This window comes from Sinocyclocheilus grahami, unplaced genomic scaffold, assembly GCF_001515645.1.
Source record: "Sinocyclocheilus grahami isolate Dianchi unplaced genomic scaffold, SAMN03320097.WGS_v1.1 scaffold31.1, whole genome shotgun sequence".
In the NCBI taxonomy this organism is placed as follows: domain Eukaryota; kingdom Metazoa; phylum Chordata; class Actinopteri; order Cypriniformes; family Cyprinidae; genus Sinocyclocheilus; species Sinocyclocheilus grahami.
The window spans coordinates 4,187,805-4,214,512 of record NW_015505210.1 but is presented as its reverse complement, the minus strand read 5'-3'; the positions used below and the strand labels follow the sequence as shown (position 1 = coordinate 4,214,512).

Genomic DNA, 26,708 nt, shown 5'->3' with positions numbered 1-26,708 from the left:
GGACACTGTACATATTGTGAATAAAAACAGAATGCAATGATGTGGAAGTTTCAAATTTCAATATTTTATTCAGAATACAACATAGATGACATATCAAATGTTTAAACTGAGAAAATGTATCATTTTAAGGGAAAAATAAGTTGATTTTAAATTTCATGGCATCAACACATCTCAAAAAAGTTGGGACAAGGCCATGTTTACCACTGTGTGGCATCCCCTCTTCTTTTTATAAGAGTCTGCAAATGTCTGGGGACTGAGGAGACAAGTTGCTCAAGTTTAGGAATAGGAATGTTGTCCCATTCTTGTCTAATACAGGCTTCTAGTTGCTCAACTGTCTTAGGTCTTCTTTGTCGCATCTTCCTCTTTATGATGCGCCAAATGTTTTCTATGGGTGAAAGATCTGGACTGCAGGCTGGCCATTTCAGTACCCGGATCCTTCTACGCAGCCATGATGTTGTAATTGATGCAGTATGTGGTCTGGCATTGTCATGTTGGAAAATGCAAGGTCTTCCCTGAAAGAGACGACGTCTGGATGGGAGCATATGTTGTTCTAGAACTTGGATATACCTTTCAGCATTGATGGTGCCTTTCCAGATGTGTAAGCTGCCCATGCCACACGCACTCATGCAACCCCATACCATCAGAGATGCAGGCTTCTGAACTGAGCGCTGATAACAACTTGGGTTGTCCTTGTCCTCTTTAGTCCGGATGACATGGCGTCCCAGTTTTCCAAAAAGAACTTCAAATTTTGATTCGTCTGACCACAGAGCAGTTTTCCACTTTGCCACAGTCCATTTTAAATGAGCCTTGGCCCAGAGAAAACGCCTGCGCTTCTGGATCATGTTTAGATATGGCTTTTTTTTTACCTATAGAGTTTTAGCCGGCAACGGCGAATGGCACGGTGGATTGGGTTCACCGACAATGTTTTCTGGAAGTATTCCTGAGCCCATGTTGTGATTTCCATTACAGTAGCATTCCTGTATGTGATGCAGTGCCGTCTAAGGGCCCGAAGATCACGGGCATCCAGTATGGTTTTCCTGCCTTGACCCTTACGCACAGAGATTGTTCCAGATTCTCTGAATCTTTGGATGATATTATGCACTGTAGATGATGATAACTTTAAACTCTTTGCAATTTTTCTCTGAGAAACTCCTTTCTGATATTGCTCCACTATTTTTCGCCGCAGCATTGGGGGAATTGGTGATCCTCTGCCCATCTTGACTTTTGAGAGACACTGCCACTCTGAGAGGCTCTTTTTATACCCAATCATGTTGCCAATTGACCTAATAAGTTGCAAATTGGTCCTCCAGCTGTTCCTTATATGTACATTTAACTTTTCCGGCCTCTTATTGCTACCTGTCCCAACTTTTTTGGAATGTATAGCTCTCATGAAATCCAAAATGAGCCAATATTTGGCATGACATTTCAAAATGTCTCACTTTCAACATTTGATATGTTATCTATATTCTATTGTGAATAAAATAGAAGTTTATGAGATTTGTAAATTATTCCATTCCTTTTTTACTCACAATTTGTACAGTGTCCCAACTTTTATGGAATTGGGTTTGTACATATATTGCGCGATAAGTCGATATATTGATTACTGCGACAGGCCTAGGATCATGTGACACTGAAGACTGAAAATTCAGCTTTGATCACAGCAATAAATTATATTTTAAAGTATATTAAAATAGAACACTGTTATTTTAAATTGTAATAATATTTCACAATATTACAGTTTTTTTGTTTGTTTGTTTTTTTGTATTTTTGATCAAATAAATGCAGCCATGATGAGCATAAGAGACTTCTTTAAAAAGTAATAAAAATCTTACTGAACGGCAGTGTATATACCACATAATATATAATGATTATATAACATTAAGTCTTACGCAATTTTGATTTTGACAAAAACTATCAAGTAGTTATCAACGAACTACTAAATTTTTTTCATGTCAATCAAAAATACAAAAATATCTATAAAACTAAACTTGGAATTTTTTTTTTCCAATTGTTAATGCTAGGGTTTGTGGTTGTATGTTGTGATGTTTTATATTATACATTGGTTGTTTCTGTTTATTGATGTCGATGCTGCAGAAACTACCCTGTGAAGGGACAAATAAAGAGTACTACTACCCATTAATAGCACCTAATAACTCAAATTAAAGAGCCCCGAGGGAACACAGCAACTAAATCTACAGAAAACAAGTCTTTTGATTCGAATTTGTAAAATAATGCAGAGCTCTTTATTTCAAGAGCCTTATGCAACAAATCACATTACTGCAGCACCAGATCAGATCTGCTACCGTCACAATCTGCTTGTGCATGTCATGTTTGGTTGAGCGCAGGGCTACAGGTCAGCATGGATCAGCAGTGGCAGCATATTCCTGCTCTGAAACTGATATCTGCCACTTCCTCTGACGCACAAAGTGCAACAATGTTGGCCTGGCAACCGGTAACCATGGCGTCTATGCACAGGAACTCTGCAAGAACAAGATTAAACCTGAGGTTTCCTTCTGGACGCCAGGCCCCGTTTCATAAAGACTGGATCAATTGTAATAAAGTACAAAAAGAGAATGAACTACATAAAATTATTTTTAAAAATAGTATAGTATAGGACAGTACAGTACAGTGGGGTTTTAAACTAATTCCAATTGCAAAAATAAATATTTTCTTAATTTTTTTTGCATCAGATGTCATGACTTTACTTGGATAATCCTAAAACTCGGAATGTTAATTTCCAGGTTTAAATTGGATTTCAAATTTTAGAATCTTAATGTAGTTTCCTTTTGAACCCCACTACATATAATCACTAAAAGCTCAAAAAAATAAATAAAATAAAACAAAATAAAATACATTTAATGATGGACACATAATATGAATTCATTGGTACAAACAGCTGAGCTCTCTCATGTAACGTTAATGAAATAAAAAAGGTAAAATAAATACATTTAAAATAAATATTTAAATAATTCATACATTCAGAAAATCTGGTAGGGATTATCCTTATTGGTTTTGTTTACTGGGTTCATTAGAGTGGATATATTCTCACAAGTATCATAATTATTCTTAAATCAAGCTCATGGAAGAGGTGTGCACATGCAGAATGTCTTATCAGTTTCCAAGATTCAACTTCAAAGCTTCCTGTTCCCATAATTTTCCATTAAAACTCCCATAACTCACTACCATTACACCCGGAGGGAGGAGGCTCCAAGTTCTCATGCACCAGAAAAATGTTTTAATAATAAAAGTTTATTATACATTTATTTACATTACCTTTATACCTTGGGGGCCCAGTATTTTTTGACAGATTTCCGGGATACTCTCTAGCAAACAACGCACATCTAACCGAGTCCAAACAAAACCCGCAAGAATCAGTTTTCAACTCAACACTTTCCTCAAGTTATTTAGTGTGACATTGTGTGTGCAGTCTGCACACGCCAAAACATTGTGCCGCAGGAAAACAGATAACATACAGACCAACAATGACAATAGTAAAAGTCCTGAGATGGAGCCAAGGAACACAATAGATTAGGCATGTCAATACAAAGGAAATGGGCTGACTTCTGAACTTGCAGCCAAACAATCCATCACAATAAAAACAAAGCACTCAAGTAAAGAGACCACCACTTAAAACATCTGAGATTAAAAGACCTGCACCTCCGCAAAGTAAAGGTAACGTGCTGGTGATTAAACTACTATAATGTCCTGCTTTCTCTTTGATGAGATTTATGGTACAGCTGTGGGACATGTGATTACAGGAGGTCATTAACTAAGATGGGTGACTCAAGACACCACAAAAAAGTCTCATCTAGGAGCAAGCTCACTGATTTTACGGGATAGTTCACCCAAAACTGAAAATTCTATTGTTTTGGATGGGCAGGCATCACTCATTTCTTTCAGAAAAGTAAACATTTTAAAACAAAAAAATGTATTAAATAAAAATTTAAAAATAAAATAAAAAATTAAACGGAAAATTCTATCATCATTTTTGAAGATTTTTTTTTTAAATATCTCTTTTTATTGTCCATGCAAATGAGCATCAATGAGGTGCCATTAACTTTCATTGGACAGAAATGGTTCTTTAAAAACTTTTTTTTGCGTGTGTGTTCCACTGATAAAATAAAAGCCTGCACATTTGGAAAGAGATGAGTGACATGGATTATTCTTTTAAAAGACTGGCTGGCTGACTTCTGGCATTGGATTTGATTGTGGCAAAATGACACATGAAAATATTTACTGGTAAACCATCTGTTTCTGGCAGAGATGTGACCGTGTGTGCTGCTGACGCAACTCAGACTGACCTTTGATGATATTAAAAAGATTGAAGCAGACATGAGGAGGTTTGGCAGATAGTAAAACACGAAATCGAAGCATCTTCACGCTGATTAACTGTGCTCCTTCTGTTAGCACAAATCCTGGGCTATATTCCAATGTTACAGAGAAAATCAACCTTAGGTAGAAATGTCAATGATTAAGAAATATTTTAGATTCTGCACTATTTCTAGGACACTATTCAAATAAGCAAATGAAGCACATTCCCTCTCTCTCTCTCTCTCTCTCTCTCTATATATATATATATCATAAATATATATGTATAACAGTATATAGTTAGTATATATAGTATAATATAAATTTATTTTTTATTTATACCACATGCTCTTTTATTACGGTTATTAAATTATTTTATAGACACCGACTAATGTAAATAAAATATATAATATAAATGTAATCATATATTTACAAATAAAATGAGTAAACATTTTTATGTAAAAATGAATAAAATAATATTACCAAAACATCAGCAATTGCCATTCAACAACCACATGTTCTGTTATTACTTTTATTTTATATAAATAAAAGACACATAATTTATATGTAAATAAATAAACATTTAAAATGAATAATCTAAAGATAAATAAAATGTATAATACAGAGGTTTATTATTCACCCATAAAATTAGCCTATATGTAATAAAAAACAAAAACCATATTACTAAAATAGCAGCAAGTGCCGTGCAACAACCACATGCTCCAGTATTACTGTTATTGTATTATTTTATATTATGTCTCTGAAGGAAATAATGCACTATTTATCGGCTTTAAGATATCGACCAAATATATATATATTATAAGCATTACGCAAATATTAATAAACAAAATAAAATGTATAATATAAAAGATCAATCAAATGTATACATTTTTTTAGTTGTACATAAAATGAGCCTATATTTACGTAAAAAAAAATATAAAATAATGTGATAAAAAAAAATAGCAGAAAGCTCCATGCAACAACCACATGCAGTCTTTAATTAGCTTTAAATGGCTTTCCGCAAAACTACTTTTTTACTTCACTCTGCTTTTGGTTTTCAAAGCATGTCTTTCCAGGGCCAGGTAAGAAGGTCATGAAAGGGCACAAAGGAGGAGTTATGGAGGGAGGCCCACCACTGCATTGCGCTTTCTGGCCATCAATCAGGCCTGAATCATCTTTGAAAGACAGTCATCTATCAAACCCTCAGGAATATTAATCACTGCAGGGTCAAAATTCAAAAGCGGGTCAAAGAAGAACCACTTGATGCTGGTCTTTCATTTTGAGTCACTAACCATGGCTTTCATGAAGGCACTCAAGAGATGAAGCGAATCGATTCAGCTGTGGAGGAGGGTGAGGATACAACACACTTCAAATGTTTGCATCCAGCTACAAGTGTACTGCATTTGCAACAAGTTTTAATAAAATAAAATAAAAATGAAATAATAAAATAAAAATAAAAAAACAAGATAAATTAAATTAAATTTTTCTAATCTCAAATTAATTAAGAAATTATAAAAATCTTCAACATACATATTAATTGAAAGCTGAAATCAATTTTAAAATGTACTTTTATTAAAGCAATCCGTTTCTAATTATATGCACAGACAGTTTTTTTTAATCCATGTGAAGTGGAAGATCATTTATGAGTTGATTTATGAGCAAAAGTGGTAGGAAGCAACTGACCTGCTGACACTGAGCTTAGACTCATCACATCCAGGACTCAACTTTAATGGGCCTTTAAGCCTGATTGCAGGTCAGAGGCCAACACAGGGGCCAAACACCCAACAAAGACTTGAGGACCATGGAGAAAATGTGCTGGAAGAGATCTATTTTTTTTATTCTGCTCTGCATTTCTGTACTGATAGTCTGTCATTTTACCCGTTTCACTTACCTAAGCCTTATTATAAACAGAAAAGACCTGTCAATCGATTCAATCAAATTTCTAATAAAACTCATTGCATGATATGCTTATTGATTAATTACAATAATAGCAAACAGGTCTTTATAGGAGCATCACTGCTTTGCTTTGAAACTAAAGTAGTCTGTAGACACAGGACAGAGGACACAGTTACAAAAGACTAGAGCGTCTTTCAATAACTGCACTTTGAGATGAACAAGACCTTGTTAGTTTTAATGCGAGGGCATAAAAATATCCCAATGGATATGAGTCACAGTAGCATATAAACCAACCGAAGTCCAGCGTAGCGTGTCTGTTAATTCCTTTGCGGGTTGGCTTTTTCCTCCACTTTAAATTACTGGGTTGTTATACATTTCACTTTCAAAGTCCTTTTCTCAAATAGAATTGCCTGAGAGTAATGACATATTGCAAATCCAGACGGAAACTGATAAAAACAGGGTTCAGCTTTCAACATTTGGAGACTTAAATCTTAAAGTGTGTTTAAGAAAAAATTTGGAGAGTGATTTCCCAAAAAAGCCACCATAAAAAAAACAACAATAACAACATTGCTTTTTGTCCGACATCAACACTGACTCAATCAATGGAACCAATCTGTTTGTTTAATCAATATAAGATGAGGGGAAACCTGCTTAAAACATTCATGAGTGGTGTGAGCAAAAACATGTTAGAAATGGTATAATAAATGGACAGTGTACTGAAGCCCAATAGCAAACACTTATCAATACCTTAGCAACCACCCAAAACATTCTATCAACCACATAGAAATTGTTTAACAACTACCTACTGTAAGCAACACCCTAGAAGTTATCCAGAAAATACTTGCAACCACCCATAAAACCCTAGCAACTGGGTTTCTAGATTACTAACCAAAATAAGCAAATTAAGCACAAAGCCTATGTAAATAAAAATAAATATTTATACATACAATGTTTATATTTATATATACATTTTTTTTTATATATATATATACATACATACACACATTACAATAACGGCAGCAAGCACCAAAACTGAAAATGAAAATTCTAGTTCAAAACCTAAACTGATTATGAAATGATTATTTCAAACTACACTTTGTTTGAAACAACTAAACAGATTCTAAATATGATAATGTTTTTCAAGTTATTGCAGTTGTTACATTTAGGCTCCATAAAATACAAACATGCAGGCTTTTAAAACTTTTAAAATACTGGATAATATATTTAAAAATATTGCACAACCCTATAGATGGTAAAAAAGACTTTTGGCAACTATAAACATATTTAGGCTTTATAACATATTACTAGGGATGCACCGATATGAAAATTTTGGCCGATACCGATAACCGATTATTCTTTATTAGCATTTATCGGCCGATACCGATATGGCGGCCGATATATCGTGCATACATATTACATAATAGACAAAAGCAGAAATCAATATTCTTTCAATCAGTAGAGACTGAAACGGTCCAATACATGCAAACAACCATCAATCACGACCTTGAGATAAACCTCTACTCTCAACCAATAGAAGTTCCAGAGACAAATGAAATGGCCCAAACTGGAAGGCCAACTGGACGATGGGTGGCCTGATACTGGCGACCCAGGAAAGCCTTCAGTCATTAGTGGATTTATAGCCAACACAAGGCTCTACTCTAGAGTGTCGGAAGAATTTCACCTTTCTGACCTGGTTAAGCTAGGGGCCTAAGCTGTGCTGCACTCTTTTGACTAAATGCAATGAAGCCATCTCTTCACGCTCATCAACTGTGTGCCGCCCGGAATGGAACGGCTTGTGCTGGTCATTGTCTGTTTCACATTTTCTGAACAAGCGCTGGGCGGTTATTTGATTAAGCCGGTCCAGCGGGAGCGCTCGGGTTACAGAAAATATTAGCCTTCAGCAGAACATGCTTGGGGACAGAACAGTCAAACGCAATGAAGGGCTGACTTAATCAGCTCATTTTACAGGATTAGAGGCAAAATGGCTGACTATTGTGTTTGCTCCAGCACAGAGCCCTGCTCAAGGTGACCAGAGAAGCAGATTCACAGCTAAAACACAATATAAACGGTTTTGATAGCCGTTTTATTATTATTCAGTCAGCACTGTACCATACCAAAGGCCAGAATCACCGTCAGGGGTCCCACTTAGGTCCTCTATGGTATTGCATACTTGTTGGCATTGCAACTGTTTCAGGCTCCACAAGTCTGAATTTATTACGATTATAATAAGATACAAGACAGTGTATTGGATAATAATGGTGAGAAAACATGTCTGCATGACTTGTGTAGTCTGATTCACAAATAAATGATTCTGATGAATTTGTTCTTTTAACTCTTTCCCCACTAAAGGCGAGTTATCTCGTCATTTATGAGAAAACACTTCACCGCCAAAGACGAATTTTACGGCTTACCGTGTTTTTACTGTTATATGCTCGGGGACGCTATTACAATGCGATCCGACCAAAAACACAGGCGCGGAAGATGCAGAAACGAGCATATGCATCGCATATGCAAATGCATATGAAAAATAATGCGATCATCAACAATAAACAGCATATAAATCAAAGCTGCCAAAACTTCTTTCAGAAATACAAATGCACTCTCAAGTTACAATACTGAACCAGTCTGAATGAATCATTCACCGAATGAACTCAAAATAAACAAAAAATGTGAAAATTGTGAAATTTAAATCAACATCATTACGGACTTGTTAATATAACAATTTATAGTTAAAACATGCAGTACTATTCAAAAGTTTGGGGTCAGTAAGATTTTTAGTATTTTTGAAAGAACTCTCTTATGCTCACAAGGCCTACATTTATTTGATCAAAAATACAGTAAAAACTGTAATGTTTTGAAATATTACAACTTTAAATAACTGTTTTCTATTAGAATATAATTTTAAAATGTAATTTATTCCTGTGATGCAAAGCTGAATTACTCCAGTCTCCAGTGTCATATGATCCTTCAGAAATCATTTGTATATGTTGATTTGCTGCTCAAGAAACATTTATTATCCATGTTGAAATCCAGGTTTTGCTGCTTAATATTTTTATGAAAATATATTAGTCACTTTTGATCAATTTAAATGTGTACTGAATAAAGGCATTAATTTATTTCCCAAAAAAATCTTACTGGCACCTAACATTGAAACAGAAGTGTATATGAATGCATATATAAAATTGTACATTTTAGTAAATATTTTACATCTTGAATTTCATTGCACCTGCAGAAAGCAGCTGAGTCACTGCACCACAGACGGCAGGGAAAATCAGAGCGATGCACCACAGCGCTGAGCTAGCAGCACACCTCAGGATTCTGCCAACACACTCACAAGCAAAATACAATCCTGCTCTCAGGGCAACAAACACCTTTCTGTACCGCACACCCCCATGGGAGCCTAAACAGCAATCATCAGTGATGGCTATGCTGCAATATTCACGACAATTTAATTTGTTCTCGTAAGCTATAAAGCTTGACTTTCAAACGGAGATCCAGACTTACGTTCCTCCGAAAGAGACCTGCAGTAGAGAATAGCTACTTTATTAGCTGAAACAAGAGTAAAAGCCATTTAAAAGCTTTTACAGGGAGATTTTCAGTCAAATAAAGTAGAATAATTCTGATTGTACACTTTCAGTCAAAGTTTTGGGGTCTGAACGTTTTTTTTTATGTTTTAAAAGAAGTCTCTTATGTTCACCATGGCTGCATTTATTTCTATTCCTATTCTATTTATTTCTGTTTTATTCCCATGATACAAAGCTGAATTTTCAACATCATTGCTCCAGTCTTCAGTTTCACTGATCCTTCAGAAATCATTCTAAAATGCTGATTTGCTATTCAAGAAACATTTCTTATTATTATCCATGTTGAAAACATATTTTTGTGGAAACGTGATACTTTTTTCAAGATTCTTTGATGAATCACCAAAAGAACAGCATTTATTTGTAATAGAAATATTTAAAAAAAATTATAAATGTCTTTACTGTCACTTTTGATAAAAAAAAAGGATTAATTTCTTAAAAAATAAAATCTTACTGACCCCCAAACTTCTTAATTAAAGAAAGTGTTAAATTATTTGATAACATCATTAAAAGCTGATAAGAATACAAAGAGCGATCAAATCAGAGCAAATCTAATGAACTCATGCTCCTTGTTGCTTAAAGCAAACGCCAAAATACCTTCGGGCAGGTATGAAGTCATGGACAGGTGTGCTAAAAACCTAATAAACATACAATCTATTTAAAGACACAGACCACTAAAAAACTCTTCAGTCAACAGTAAGTCAGCTGTGGTCAATCTGTGGTTTCCTGACATCCAGATGTTTCCCAAATAGACCTTGCTTCTATGGAAGCTTAGGTGTAATGAGTGAAGGTTCTATGAGTCAGTTCTCATTACCTTGTTAAAAAATGGACAGAGAGGGCTGACGGCCACCTGGATGACTCACAATGACTCACAGAGCTTTGGATGACAGATTCATACTGTAAAAATCACTGCTGGGTCTTTCAATTACACCAGGGCCCCCCAAAATACAGCTCCAGCATGCACAGCCACCCTCAGGGAATATCTCTGTCATTAAAAGCCAATGAGTCACGGCCACCAGACAGACAAGTGCATGTCGAATGGGATTCTGTCAAACCTGAGTTAACGCTACTGTAAATCATCAGAGGAACTTAAATAAATCAGAAGTTGTAAATGAAGACACTCAGAGTGATAACAAAAGTACGCCAGGCACTGTTGGTAACGAGAGAAACCTGATGATCCCAGTGTGGGCAGAAAACAGGAGAATATGGAGGTTTTTTCACTGGGAATAGTGTAGTAGGGAATAGTCACACATTGAGTGTGCAGACCTCAGGCTAAGATAGTGGTGATTTTAGTTGAGGTTAGTAGTTATGTAAGAGTGATTAGATGACAAAGTAAAATGAATTCATAAGTTAAGGTAAAAGTACTGTGTAAAAAAAAAAAGAAGTGAAAAATATGAGAAAATTACTTAAGTAAAAGTACCTGATATTGCAAGAATCGAACAGCAAACGTGAAAGACAAGCAAAATAAGTTGTAATAAGCTAAAAAAAAAAAAAAAAAAAGGAAAAATTTAAATCGCATCATATGACCCCTTTAAAAAATATATTATATATACACAAAATAATAATTAATTAATTTAAAAATACAATTATTAATTAAATAAAAAGTGTAATTTAATAAGTATATAAAAATAAATTTAACAAATAAAGAAAAATGCATATTTCACTGAATTTACATTATTTATGTTTTATAAATCTGAGCAAAAATCATTTATCTTCACGTTTATAGACCTAACAGTACTCAAGTGCTGAGTAGAACAATGAGACACTGTAAATTTATATATAATTAACTTATTTGATATATATAAATGTTATTGTTATCTGATATATCAAGAACCAAATGGCAAAAGTGAAAAGATATAAACAAAATAAGATGTAAAAAGGGGAAAAATACTAAAGTAAAAAAATAATAATAAATAAATTATTAAATAAAAACTATTATTTATTTATTAAACAAAATAAATGGTTAATCAAAAAACATACAATTATTTGTTTAAAAAATAAATCATTAACTAAACTATTAAATAAATTCAAATAAAATACATATTCACTGAATTTATATTTTATATTATATTATTATTTTGTTGAATAAATTTGAACTGAAATAGTTTCTCTTTAGGTTTACAGACCTAACAGTACTACAATACTCAGTAGAACAATGAGACATGCTAAAATTATATACTTTAATTTTTTATATATATAAATTAATGTATTACTTATAAACCATTAGTGTCTGAAAACACTGAAACCTGCATTAGAACACAAGGTCTGTTCACTTTAGCCTGTTGTAACTGAACTCAAAGATAACATCCAGCCTAAGCACACTTAAGAGTGCGCTTTGTACACCCGGGCATGGCGTCCTCCCCTGGGTCTAACATGAGATGCTGCTGACATTTTGTTCCCTAAAAGCCAGCACTTACGGGCTCATCCAGTCAAAAGCATCCCTGTTATTGGTCCCCTAACAGATGCTGATGACTGAAGAGATTGAGTCACCAGTCTGTCCCTATCAGCCCATTACACTTGACCCTTAGTCCTGAACTCAGAGTCTTGCTTACAGCACAGTAGACTGCTGAGGCACATGGGACAACATACTGTATTGAAGGTGGGCTCATATGCACACTAAACAAACAACCGGGACAAAAAAGGAGGTCTTATGTAAGGGGGCCTGGAATGTCAGTACATGTTTGGATGGGGCTATGCTTAGAGAACAAGCGTATTCATTGTTGTAATCGACTGAATGTTGTAAGCTGTCAATGCATGATTGGATGTTTAATGGTGGGATTGTGGGTATGTGTTTACCTTCATCCTGTCCGCCATCGGCCTCCTCCAAGACTAGACGGTTCATGCAGTTGATTTCCCATTCCTGAACATCAGTGTTCCAGAGGGCTGGGATCAGGACACAATGCTGGGAGCTGGACACACATATACAAATACAACACAGTCAAACTAAAACAATTACTTCTATTAAAGAAAAAATCCTAATATTAACCAACGGCCCATCAGAAGTTTTCAGAGTGGGTTTCGGGAACCCACAGGAAGCCGCAAGAGGGTTCCGATTTTACATAATATATTTTTAAGGCTGTCAAAGTTATCCAGTGCTCTTAAGATATGAATGAAAGGTTTAATGCATTTTTGTTTACAATCATCAAAATTCATATTATACTATGTAATTCTGTTTAGAAATCAAAACACTGTCAACTTTATAAAAAGCAAATATTTAAGTAAATGTTTTCCAGATAATATTTCAACAATTTACTTTAATACAATGACAGAGTGAAAGTCAAATATTTGTTAATCTTGTTGTCTTCATAAATATAGTAAATATTTTTATATTTACAAAATACACTTATAACAACATTCTTATATGTATTATATTTATTATATATTTCATTTTTATTTATTATAAAAACCTAAAACATTTAGGTTATGCATTATTTGTAATATGTAAATATAATAAATACTGTATATGTATTTAATTATAAGTATATATTTATGTACTGCATAAATATTTATACATAGATACTTATTATAATAAATATACATATTTATTTATTTATATTTAAATCAATTATAAATAATCATAAAGTAAGTACGTTTTCATTTAAAGGATTTGCCACTGATGATTCAAACGTGAGTTTTGGGCAGTAGAGTAACACTTGTTGTTTGTCAATTCTTCGTTCACAACAAGTAAACAGTTTTATGTTTACGCGGCGCGATGCAATGAAGACAGTATAAGTCATTATAATCAGTAATTATGTCCCCACTGGATGCAACAAATGCCTCATTTGTAATGGGTTTTCATGTTTTTGTCTCGTCGCTCCGGCCGAGACACGGCATCAACAGTATGTGAGGGGCGTAACATTTCCATCTCACGCTTGAGGTATTCGGCCAATCACAACGCACTGGATAGCTGGCCAATCACAGCACACCTCGCTTTTTCAACGCTTTTTTCAAATCAACGCGTTTCAAAAAGGCGGGGCATAGAGGAGAAACAATTATGTACAGTATGTGGAAAATAATGTGTTTTTTTTACTTTAAACCGCATAAACACATTTCATTACACCAAATACACAAAATAATGTTCTTTTTAGCAGCATCATATGACCCCTTTAAATACATAAATACTATAAGAGTGTATGTGTGTGTATAATAATGTATACAATTTAAAGACTTTCCAGATAAGTCACTTAAGTTAGGAAAATATTATTTAATTATAAAAAATATATAGTTATGTAAAATGCCAAAAAATCCTAAATTTTTAATTACACAGTATAATGGAATTTTTATATATAAAACATATATAACATATATGGTCCTTCACAAGGGGATTGTCTTATCAGAGGGTCCTTGGCATCATAAAGTTTGAAAAACCCTTCCCTAGGTGACGTCAGCCAAAAAGGAAGGTTGTTTTAGATGCATCTACAACGTTTCTAAATCTAACAGTTTTATTCGATTTACACAAAAAATTTGGATCAGACAGCAGACGAGAATTGAAAACGTCACAGATTAAAAAAAAAAAAAAAAACACACTCGTTTCCCTTGCTATTAAAAGCAAACACTATCCCTGTGAAAGCAGCCCTCCTAGCAGAAGTAAACCTTGTCTGCCTGTGCTTAATGTCACAGTGAGTTACATAAGCCCTGAAGTGGCCTTGTCAGGGAAAAAGTGGCACACAAACGATCTGTCAAGACTTTGCAGTGGGCAACACGTCAACGGCACTAAATGGAAACAGGGGGCCAGTATTGTAAAAGAGTGCAAGGACACCCCAGTCCCTTTTATGAAGAACTGACATTTTTCACAGTCTCCGGTGATGGATGATGGACAGCCGCATCACCGTGGATACAAAAGTGCCAGCTAGCAGTGACGTCAACCGAATCTCCCTGATTTAATGATTACATAACATGAGCTATAAAAAACAGTCATGACAGCTCAAAAAAAATGTTTAAACCAGCTTCTTAAAGGCCAACTAAGCTGGTTTTCCCAGCTCAGTTTGATTTGGAACTCAGAGACTGGTTTGAACCACCTTAGGCTGTTTCTGCAGGGATTTTAGGAGTTTTGAGGCAAACCTACTTGTTTCTTCTCTTTTCACCTCTTTCTTCTTCCCTCTTTAGCCTCCTAAGCGAGGCGACCCCTTCGTTCTCAGATGGCTCAGTTCTCTGCCCAGCAAAACTCTGATACTCTGAATCAGAGAGGAGCATTTAGGCTTGACCTTGTCGGCACTGACGTCGTGCCAGGCAAGCAATGTGAACCCATTCCCTGATGTGTAGGAGCTTTGTGCTGACTGCCATCTGCATGTCAATACCAAATATCCCCTTTGAAACTGGCAAATGGCTTCATTTGCCCTTATAATCCTGTAAAGTGGCTAACAAAGTGCATGGGCTTCACATGGGCATGGATGTTTTTTCACCAAGCCACAATAAATATCGTTTTTAAATGTTAATCGAAGATCTATTCAGAAAGGTGAGTTTTATTTGCACACATGCATATAAAAGAATTCCGGATCACATGACAAAGGATTCTTTGGATTGGCATGACCCTGTTGCCAAGACAACACACACTACTGAATAAACGACGGCCATAGAAACAACTTAACAGCTTAACAATATGGCCTGGCTTCATGTCTTTGAGTTCTGCTGTACTAATGAAAGCGGTACTCATGGCCACATTGCCATGGTGACTGTGACATCATCAAATAAACATATCCAGACAGAGTATGAAATGAGTGCCACCGATTTCTGTCTGAAGTGTACGTCATCATGAAACCTAATTGCCTTTTTTTTTTTTTACACCTCAGTAAACAAGTGTTACAATTTATAAACGTAATATATAATTCCTAGAACTGCTAGACCAGGTCTTGTTTCTTCCACTGTTATGATGAGAGATTAAAATGAATATACTTGGCTTCACTTGATATATTGGTGACCATTTATGGAAAAAAAATAGCAGTTAAAATATTTGTAATTAATATCTGTTTTAAAAGCAGATCAAACTGGGGCTTATTTATTTATTTATCTATCATACTTGCATACGTTTTAAAAGTTTTAATTGATTCTTAATTTTTATACTGTACATAAAATTTTTTGCTTGATTTAAGCATGCAAAACTCGATTTAGTGCAATTTAATAAAAGTCTTAAAGGGGTCATATGGCGTTGCTAAAAAAATAACATTATTTTGTGTATTTGGGGTAATGAAATGTGTTTATGCGGTTTAAGGTTCAAAAAACACATTATTTTCCACATACTGTACATTATTGTTTCTCCGCTATGCCCCGCCTTTCTGAAACGCGTTGATTTTTACAAAGCTCATCGGTCTGAAAAGCGAGGTGTGCTCTGATTGGCCAGCTATCCAGTGCGTTGTGATTGGCCGAATACCTCAACCATGTGATGAAAATGTTACGGCCCTTACCATACAGTGATGCCGTGTCCCGGCGCTATAAGACAAAACCAATAAAAACCATTATAAACGAGGCATTTGTTGCATCCAGTGGGGACATAATTACGGATTATAATGACTTACTGTCTTTTTACGCGTTGCGTTGCATCGTGCTGCGTAAACATAACACCATGTCTGCATTTGTGATCGGAGCAATGACAAACAACAAGTGCTACTCTACACTGCTCAAAACTCATGTTTGAATCGTCAGTGTCAAATCCTTTAAATATGAAAACGTACTTACATGCTGTGAGTCAGTTTTATTTGTCAGAAAACCGGCATTGTAGGCTACTCTCCCAGGAAACAGTCCTCATCCTCCGTAAAATGCGCTGCGCAAACACAAATATATGGGTTAAACTGTTCTGGAACAGTGTTGTAAATACAACTTAACCACTGATTGTTTGGTCTTTCAAAAGAGGACACAACTAATAAAGCAGTTTCGCTTTCACAACGAAACACACAGCGTCTCCACGACATGGTGGCGGCGGCAACAGCGAGAATCAAAGTTATGCCTTCTTTCTTTGCGTTAACATTTGGGTGGCGTTATGCAAATCTTCCCACACAGTGATGTAGACATGTGGGGGCGTGTTTAAACGAGACGTTTTAGGAGGGCGTGGACCAGTTTTAACTTTTATAAAGAATATCTCTTTGGGTTTGAGACTTTAGTCTTTGCAACTTTAGGGATCTTATCTATTCACAAACAGCTTGTAACACTCCAAAGAGAAAGGAAAACTTGAAATCGCATAATATGACCACTTTAAATGTGATTTTTAGCACATCTCAAAACGAATATACATTTTTATCCTGTACTTCAGTGCACTCACACATCCACAGGCACTAGCAGCAGAACGGGCAGTACTGTGGCCTCCTCACTCATGTTCATGATACGAGACTCAAGCAGCAGGATGATGGTGAGGCCGGTGCGAAATACAGCCTGCAGACCTGTAAAGAATGTAAAGAACTGATCAGATCAGGTTCAGGAAACCTGTTTGAATACAATCATTTTCTATTCTGTTTAGTGACGCTTAAGGCGCAGAAATGACATTTCACCTTTGATCTACAAACATGGCAGCTTGACACTAGAGGTGTTATTATTCTAGAGCAAACAGGATAAAGGGGTGTAATACCATGCAGCATGATAAGATCCCAAATGGCCAATACTGAGTCCCAACATGGCAGCGAGGTGAAGAGAGTGAGAAACCACTGCATGATGAAATGCAGAGAAGACACCCCAAGAGTCTCCTACCAGCAGAGAGACAACAACACACTCCTGTCAACATCTGACATTCATGCCACATTTGTATGAACAGGTCATATTTCACACACAAACAAACAAACAAAAATAAATAAATAAATCTTTTTGAAGCTTGAAAGCTCCTGTCTCACATTGTAATTTAATGGAAAAGAGCGACTGGCATATTTTGCTAAACGTCTCCCTTTTTGTGTTCCACACTAGAAATAAAGCAATTTAGGTTTGTTACATCACGAGGGTGATTAAATAATTTTTTTTAAATTAGAACGTCCATTCCATTAAGTTTTAGGTATGTCGCTGCACTTTGCCCTCTTTGTGAGTTAACGTCAACATCTTTTCTCCTATGCTGTGGTCTAATAGCTCAGCTTTTCAGACAGCTGTGCTGAGTCAACACACAATGGGAAGGAGATCCCTTAAGAGTTCTGCAAGCTGCACAAATGCTCCAAGGGGGAGGATAGCCACCACTATAAAAAAAAAACAACAACCGGAAGAGCTCATTTGTGTGTTCCACACTAGAAATAAAGCAATTTAGGTTTGTTACATCACGAGGGTGATTAAATAATTTTTTTTAAATTAGAACGTCCATTCCATTAAGTTTTAGGTATGTCACTGCACTTTGCCCTCTTTGTGAGTTAACGTCGACATCTTTTCTCCTATGCTGTGGTCTAATAGCTCAGCTTTTCAGACAGCTGTGCTGAGTCAACACACAATGGGAAGGAGATCCCTTAAGAGTTCTGCAAGCTGCACAAATGCTCCAAGGGGGAGGATAGCCACCACTATAAAAAAAAACAACCGGAAGAGCTCATTTGAAATGCCCTCAGGAAAAGGTCTATATGAGACAGTGACAAACCTATGAGGGTGTTAAATGTGAGAGGCTTCTCAGGAGAAAGGCTGTGATCTATAAAAACTGTGTAATGCAGCATGGTTTTACTTAGTTTAGTAGGTCTGTTTCAGAGGAAGTGCAAAGGAAAGAGATGGTTCTGCTGTTATGAAAGTTTGTTGGGATGCTGATCCTGTTTTAGATGTGAGAGGACAACCAAGAGCTGCTGTCATTAAAGCAAAAAAAATCATATTTAATTGATTAATATAATTGATAATGGGACATTTAATTGATTTTATATATACATTATATATATATATATATATATATATATATATAGAGAGAGAGAGAGAGAGAGAGAGAGAGAGAGATACCAAATGCATTCAGTTAACAGTCCTGTAAGCCTCAGTGATAAATATGACCTGGTATTTCAGTCTTGGTTTCACTGCATTTGAGAAGTTTTTTCTAAGGCCGTGCTAGGCTATTCTGGGCCGAAAAGGAAGGAAGACTGAAGGACAGATGCAGTGTTTAATTTCTTTTCGCAGCAGTGGGCAGACATATCAGAGACAACAGGGGAACAATGGTTCAGCAGCGCACTCCTAAAAACACACTACCCTGTACCTCCAATGCATGTTTCCATTTTTAAACACACACGAACTTTGGGTACAGGATGAATTACCCTGGCATGCTAATGCCAGTCTCACTATGCTATTTTCTCACATTTTGATCCACGGTAAAATCCTTGTTTATGGTACATTTTTAATGCACATGTAATTAAAACTGTATATATGGATATATATATATATATATACACTGTATATATATACACTGTGTATATATATATATATATATATATATATACACAGTATGTGTGTGTGTGTGTGTAATCCATTACTGATCACATTATGAAAACTGTAGTTAGTAATGTAATCTAGGTTACTCATTTTAGGCAATGTATTCTGAATGTTTTAGATTACTTTTAAAATACTTTTTAACTAACTTGTTTTAAACTTACCATTAAAAATACAATTTTGATATAAAAAAAAAATAAAGAGAAAGAAATATTATATTTTTTGATATCAACATAAAATGCATTAAACATTACATTAAATTAGAGTTTCCCAAACTGGAGTTTGTTTGTGAGTTGATTAAAAAAAGCTAATAATTAATTAAATCATAAAAATGTTAAATAAATTATTTAAACACTTGAACACTAAAAATAGAAATATTTTATTTGTTTACACATAAACATATTTGTTTTATTTCATTGTGACCATTAAGCAACATCGACATAAACATGCGAATGTGTTGTTAAATTATAGAACTAATCCTCAGAAATATTTCAAGTAAATATTTCATGTCAGAACCTGATTATGTAATCCAGATTACATGTAATCAGTTACTACCCAGCTCTGTGCGTGTGTATATACACATATGTATATATATAATTTTTAACAGAGGCAAATTTCAGAGCTTAATTTCATCTGTATTTCATAGACAGAAAAAATATCAATAAATAATATGTAATAATATATTCATTAGCATTTTTAGAGCGATTTTTTATTTTACATTTTATTTATTGAGGGAGATTTGTTTTTCACTGAGAGAAATTTAGACCATAATTCTCACCAAGTGCTGGAAGAGCAGAGGCTTCCTGTGCTTCAGAAGCTGGTGAAAAATCAAAGCTTGATGCTGAATCCTGAAAATAAAATAAATTATTAAAATAGATAAAAAGCTGATTAACCAACTAATGTGCATAGCTTATTTTCAATTACTGTCATTTGCAAAAAACATATATTAACTTGGCTGATGTGTGTTATATTTCCAAAATCTTTCAACAGCTCTGTCAACAGATGTTTTCAGTGTAACTTGAGTAAACTTTTGTAAAATATGTGTTTATTTATCTATTTTATGCACAGCCGAAGGTCTTACTTCTTCACAGAAGAATCAAAGAGCTCTGAGAGATACTTGGGCTTCTCTAACAGAGCAACCAGAGCCCAGAAAGCCTCTTCCTCAGACAGGATCATCAGGAGCACAGCAGCTATATAGGACATCCCTGAGCAGAAAAACAAACCTTGAGGCATCACATAGTCCCATTATAGCCAGAATGTCAAGGGCAAACTAACTAAATTAGCTCCACAGAAAAAAGAAAACAAAATTATGACCATGACATGCAATAACAACAAGATGGCACTTGACTGCCCTCTTGAGGCCAAACCTCAGTATTTACTGAACTTAAAAATGTTTGACAGGACCAGTAAAAGCACAGGTGCAAAGTTCAAGTTCAAGATTTCAGTAATGCCAGTGACCTCATTTGTGGAAGTACAGGCAGTTCATTACCTTGTATGTATCCAATCTGGGGATTATATCGGGCAAATGCGGTAAGAACTCTGAAAAGTTTGGCCTGGCCCTCAATAGCCTCTGGACGGTCCCCCATCAGAGTGCGATGGGTGGGAAACGACCTTCCTATATAGACAAATAAGGAACTATCAACCGAACTGCCAAAACATTTCAAACTCTATATACAAAACATTCTAAAAAAAATCACACACAAAAAGGCAAATGTTAAGGTTAGTAATAACATGAAGTAGTCTGTACAGAAGTATTTCAGGCTTTTGTAGCTCAAAAGGTTGAGCATGGTGCCAGCGACACCAACGATATAGATTTGATTCCCAATGCCTTGGTGCACTATGGGTGAAAGTGTTGGCCATATGCATTAATGTACAGTACATGTGTTAAAGGGATAGTTCACCCAAAAATGACAATTCTGTCATCATTTACTTACCCTCATGTCGTTCCAAACCCGTATGAGTTGCTTTCTTATGCTGAACACAAAAGAAGATATTTTGAAGATTGTTGGTAATCAAACAGTTGGTGGTAGCCATTGACTTCCATAGTAGGAAAAAAAAAAATACTATGGAAGTCAATGGCAACCACCAACTGTTTGATTACCAACAATCTTCAAAATATCTTCTTTTGAGTTGAGCAACTCATACAGGTTTGGAACAACATAAGAGTGAGTAAATGATGACAGAATTTTCATTTTTGGGTGAACTATCCCTTTAAGTGTAAAAGGAAAGTGTTTATGCAGCGCCCCTATGTGGTTTTCAGAATGTTGGCCAAGTTCAAACGAAAACACTGCCATCTGTTCCAAATTACTGCTTCCTCCTGAAAGTCCCATTCTTTCAAAAATGAGGCAGTCAACCACAGTTTTTAGCAGAAAAACAAAAACATAAAAAAATATATACAAACATTTTAATTATTAACATTTTATAAATTACTTGCCAAAATGTACTGCATACAGTAAAACCAAAAATTATTCAGACACCAGATATAATTTTTCTTTTTTTTACTAGTGGGAGGGAGTAGGACACTACAGTTCATTTATGTAAATGAGGATAGAAAAAATAAAGTAAACCGTGACATATTATACCCAAAAATTCTTCATACAGTGGACTACCAGTCAAATTGATAAATATTTGGGACCAAAAATTATTCAAATGTTTTGCTTAAGTGTTATCTGACATTATCAAGATGATTTTGTTCTGACACAGTTCTTGTCATATTTTATTACCATTTTCTAAACTATAGCGAATAAACTGTGATAACGTGTGAAACGTTGAAGGTGTCTGAATACATTTTGGTTTGACTGTATATATACTATCTATATAGTACTTCTGTACCTTCTTTTCATCAAAAATCCTAAAAAAAATTAAAGAATGGTAATAAGCAAAAACTGCTTTTTTATATTGATAATAACAAAACTCATTAATAACAGAGTACCAAAAATTTATAATAATGGAGCAATGATTTTATGTGACTGAAGACTGGATTACTGGCTGCTGAAAATTCAGCTTTGCCATCAGAGGAATAAATTACACTTTAAAATATATTAAAATAGAAGTTATTTTACAGTTATTTAAAATTTCAATAATAAGTCACAATATTACTGATTTTACTGTATTTTTGATCAAATAAATGCAGCGGTGGTGAACCTAAAAGACTCAAAAACATTATTAAATAGCATTCTTTTAATTAATTCATATAAGAACATTCAAATTAATGTCAACAAAAGAGTTCAAACGAATGTATGGAAAACATCATGCAACATCAGTGGTCATCCAAAGGCACAACTCACGCAGGTCGAGGGCGATCTGTTTGAAGAGCGTTAGGTCAGCGCTGAGGAGATCCGAAGCCTGTCCGCTGCTGATCTCATTCTCTGTGTCCACTAGAGAGTCTATAGTAGGGATGATACTGTACTCACTGACTCCAAGATCAACCAGAGGTTTACGGATCTCAGCCTGACATGCCTGAAGTAAACAATCAAAATGGGTCAAAAACCAGGCAAATGTCTCTCAAAGCATCACACTTCAATTTTGCATAATAATACAAATATATTCTGACGGGGTTGCACCTCATAATCAAAAGAGCTGGCAGCTCTGATACTGTCCATATTTAGGAGGCATTTCCAAACTCGTCCACGTATTGCTGGAGGAATACCAATACGAATAAACTTCTCGATCTGAAATTGAGAAAAATGAAACTGATAAAAATTACTAAATGCTTTCAAACATTATGCAAACCATTTTAAATGCAGTGTGGGGTAAATTCATAATTTAAAATTTGTCTCGATGTTTTGATGAGTTGAAACTGGGTTTAGAATGACAGGAAGTTCATTTAATAAATTCAACAGAAGAATGTAATGTGCCCAACATAAGTTTTGCTATAAATCATTAATTCTTCTATAAAGAATATAGTAGATGCATTTCTCTAAAGACAAGTGATTAAAGATTACACAGTTATAACTGATTTATACATTTCTGTGAATTTAAATGGATTCGCAATTCTGACAAATGGCAAATGTAACACAGAGCTATATAGAGAAACATGCACACACCTGATTTCTGCAGATAAAACTGGCTCCATTCCAGTAACTGAGGAATTCACACAGTTCCTTCACTTTAACCGGATTAGGCTGAGGATAACTGAGGGAAACACAGCTAACGTGTTACTTGCCAAGTGCGCATCCCAACATAATTTACAGCGTTCATTCATGTGAACTTATTTACGAAGTATTATATCTCGAGTTATGAAAACGAACTGAATTCTAAACTACTCTTAGTGTTAGTATATTAGTAAACATCTACCTGTAGTCGTGACATCTGTGTTGGAGCTTCCTGTCTCTTTTCTTGCCGAGAGCAAACCCGAATTCATCAAACCCCACCGAGCTGCTCTTCCCGCAGCTCGCTCTCCTCAACATGATTCTCCTACAATCAGTCTGATTTCATTCTGAATCTGAACGCGCACTGTACACTGTAACCGACGCTTGAACTCAGCGCCAAGACGAACACAATGCAACTACTCTTCAAAATAAAAGCCTCGAGCCAGTAAGCCAGTCACAAAAGCTTTTGAATAAATTATATTAATCTTGACACACTCCAAAATATCTTATAAAAAGAACATAAAATTAAATTTATGAATGGAACACTTACTATTGTGTATTTTTGAGTCTCTTACGTTCCACCTGGTGGCCACGCCCACTAAGAGGACTAAGTAAATTACCACAACAAAAAAATCTAATCAAATTTCCTCGATTATTTAAATTATATTACATTTAATATATATTACATATTTCATCTGATAAATCAGGAACATTATATGAACTATGACAACCTCTCATGCAACAATTTTCAATTTTATTCAACACATTAAATACAATCAATAAAATAAATAAATACATGAATTGTGCCATATTTCTGAGTGATATTATTTTAAATGGTACAAATTGTACATACTGTATGCCGTAATGTTAAATAAATAAATACTGTATGCTGTAGTGATATAATATAAATAAACTATGCTTTTAAACTATGTTGTTGTGCTATATAAAAATCACTTGTACTCATGGCACAATTGTTTTTTATGTATCGATTATATATATAACCATATTTATAGAAACTATTGAACCAACTGTACAATAACTACATTGTTAAAGTATGCTGTTATGATACTGCCTCAAGCCAAGGCGCCAGACTACCAAGGCTTGGGAGCTTTGCAAGATGCTAAGGCTTGTAAAGGCCACTGATGTCAGTCTGTCAGATGCTAAGCTGAGGAATGGAGAGGCCGAGACAGGAATCTCTAGGCTGGCTGTGGCAGGAACAAGCTTTCACATGAACCTCTTGGGCGGCCATGAGAGGAAATTCTGGGACCACGATGACAGGTTACAGGTGACAGGGAGTTTTTTGGACTGTCTAGGTCAGGGCTGTCCAAACTCGGTCCTGGAGGGCCGATGTCCTGCAAAGTTTAGCTCCAAACACACCTGAACCAGCTAATCAAGCTCTTACTTGGCATAGAAACTTCCAGTCAGGTGTGTTGAGGCAAGTTGGAGCTAAACTCTGCAGGACACCGGCCCTCCAGGACCGAGTTTGGACAACCCTGGTCTAGGTGCTACCAAGGCTTGCCAGCTCCAAAAAATGCTAAGGTGTGGAGGGATGGCCACTGACGTCAACTGAAGGAAGATTGTACCAAATCAGATGGCAGCAATCTGCAGGAAGGGGGAGATGGGAGAGTCAGGTTATAATCTTTCATTTTGCACCTGCTGTCTTTGAAATAAGATGAAAAGATTTGACTGTTCTAAGTTATAAGTTCAGAAATTCAGGGAAAATTCCAACACTTGGCTCAGATGTTACTTTTTTTAGATGTTTTGTATGATTTAGAAATACAATTGGTCTTTTTTATTCTGATGAATGCCATGTTACCATCTGACAAGCCAGGCTCAAACCATTTGCCCAAACCTATCTCCAGCAAGTCCTTACTTTTGGGATAGCGTCCACACACCATTACGAACAGGAGCACTCCCAGTGACCATACAGTAGCAGGTTTCCTGTGGTACCTGCCCTCCATGTCATACTCAGGGGGGAAATACTCTGCTATGCCTGAAGGAAAGACATTTTATTTGATAAGCGAGCTTCAGTACAGTGGAATATGCTTCAAGTTGTCACTAGAATCCTAAACTTCACATTTGATGAATAATACATACCCCAGAAGATGTCATAACCAGTTTTCCTCAGCAGATCCCCACAACCGAAGTCGATCAGCTTGACTTCAAGGGTTTTGGGACTGATCAAGAGGTTGTCCAGCTTGATGTGAAACACTCCACGCTGATAGCACATGTATGCAGCGTATGTTGTCTGCCACATGACCAGCCGTGCTACATCCTCACTGAGGGTGCCACCACATGGCTCAACATAATCAAACAGATATTCACAAGGTGAGGGACGTTCCAGGACCATGATGTATCGGTCAGGCTGGTCCTGCCAATCCAGCAGCTCGATGGTCTGAGGTACTTTAGGATCTTTATTAACCAGAAGTAACAGGCCGACCTCCAATGGAAGAGGTGTAGGATAACCAGGCTAGATGAAATATAATTTTTAGAATTGTTAGATGGAAGAGTTATACTAAATATGGATTCAGTCCAGTCTTGGACAAATTGTTTAAACTGTGAAACTGTTACTACTTACAATGTTGATGCAAACCATGTTCCTCGTCTTCCTGGCAAATTTTATTGCCACCTGTTCCAACAAGAAAAAAAGGGTTACAATTTCATTTTAAACATGTCAAGTTCACTAAATAGTGGACATAAAATAAACCAAGAGGACTTGAAATGGACAGAGTGAGATAAAGCAATTTGCTAGCTAAATATACGCTGTAAAATCACAATACCTCAAGGCCGTTCTCCAAGCGCTTCCCTTCATAGACGGTGTCGAATCCTCCTTCACAGAGCATTCAGCCAACTTTATACCGGCTCAAAATGTTCTGCTGATTTTCAGGTTGACTGGAAGGAGGCTCCTGACGACCACCATCTGCTACAGGACAGTTAATGTCCTGCAGAAGACTTTGCTCTGAAGCGGGACATATCAAATGATTCTTCAGTTAGGGGCATTTTTGATTAGGGTTAGGCTTATTCTCAACAAGGGTATTTGATTTACCTTTATAACGGGACTTCTGTATAACGGGACATCAGCCTGCTCCTGCACCTGCTGAGCCTGACCTTGACCTGGGCTGCCTTTCCGGTCAAAGAAATACAACACTATCCATCCTCTTCTTCTTTCTTTCCGGCCCCTCATCTTCCTCATCATCACTAGTGGACTGAAGGTACTCTGCTGCGCTGCTGCTAGATGTTGAAGATGTACTTTCATAGAGGTTGTACACCTGAGCACTGTGTGAACTCCTTTTTCTCTTCCGGCTGGTGGCAACAATTGTCCACTTGGTTTCATCGGTATTTAAAGGGGGGAATCAGTTCACAGTCTTAATCGAACTTCAATTGGATTTGGATATAATGTGTGATGGTGTGAATTTTTACTTATGACACATCATTCTAATTTCCCTTAATAAAGTCCTTATTATGGAAACCCATATTTAGG

The 26,708-nt window shown here is 35.8% G+C and overlaps 2 protein-coding genes across 2 annotated transcripts in view; both read right to left on the bottom strand.

Annotated features, from left to right (window-relative positions):
* LOC107576584 (USP6 N-terminal-like protein) overlaps positions 1 to 23,616 on the bottom strand; it is a 48,490-nt gene extending 24,874 nt beyond the window's left edge. The window contains exons 1-10 of the mRNA XM_016262737.1: positions 23,433 to 23,616; positions 23,183 to 23,270; positions 22,700 to 22,807; positions 22,424 to 22,595; positions 20,626 to 20,751; positions 20,218 to 20,341; positions 19,915 to 19,984; positions 17,341 to 17,455; positions 17,038 to 17,155; positions 12,582 to 12,694 (exon numbers count right to left, since the gene is read on the bottom strand). Of these exons, the coding sequence (XP_016118223.1) occupies positions 12,582 to 12,694; positions 17,038 to 17,155; positions 17,341 to 17,455; positions 19,915 to 19,984; positions 20,218 to 20,341; positions 20,626 to 20,751; positions 22,424 to 22,595; positions 22,700 to 22,807; positions 23,183 to 23,270; positions 23,433 to 23,545 (1,147 nt within the window). The 5' untranslated portion in view covers positions 23,546 to 23,616. The remainder of the gene's footprint in view (positions 1 to 12,581; positions 12,695 to 17,037; positions 17,156 to 17,340; positions 17,456 to 19,914; positions 19,985 to 20,217; positions 20,342 to 20,625; positions 20,752 to 22,423; positions 22,596 to 22,699; positions 22,808 to 23,182; positions 23,271 to 23,432) is intronic.
* Positions 23,617 to 24,735: 1,119 nt separating this feature from the next.
* LOC107576572 (serine/threonine-protein kinase pim-1-like) lies at positions 24,736 to 26,545 on the bottom strand. The gene is made up of 6 exons (XM_016262731.1): positions 26,274 to 26,545; positions 26,008 to 26,186; positions 25,806 to 25,856; positions 25,325 to 25,697; positions 25,044 to 25,220; positions 24,736 to 24,829 (listed from the first exon to the last, which is right to left on the bottom strand). The coding sequence occupies exons 2-6, from the start codon at positions 26,068 to 26,070 to the stop codon at positions 24,762 to 24,764; spliced, it is 732 nt and encodes a 243-aa protein (XP_016118217.1). The 5' UTR covers positions 26,071 to 26,186; positions 26,274 to 26,545; the 3' UTR covers positions 24,736 to 24,761.
* Positions 26,546 to 26,708: the final 163 nt, after the last annotated feature.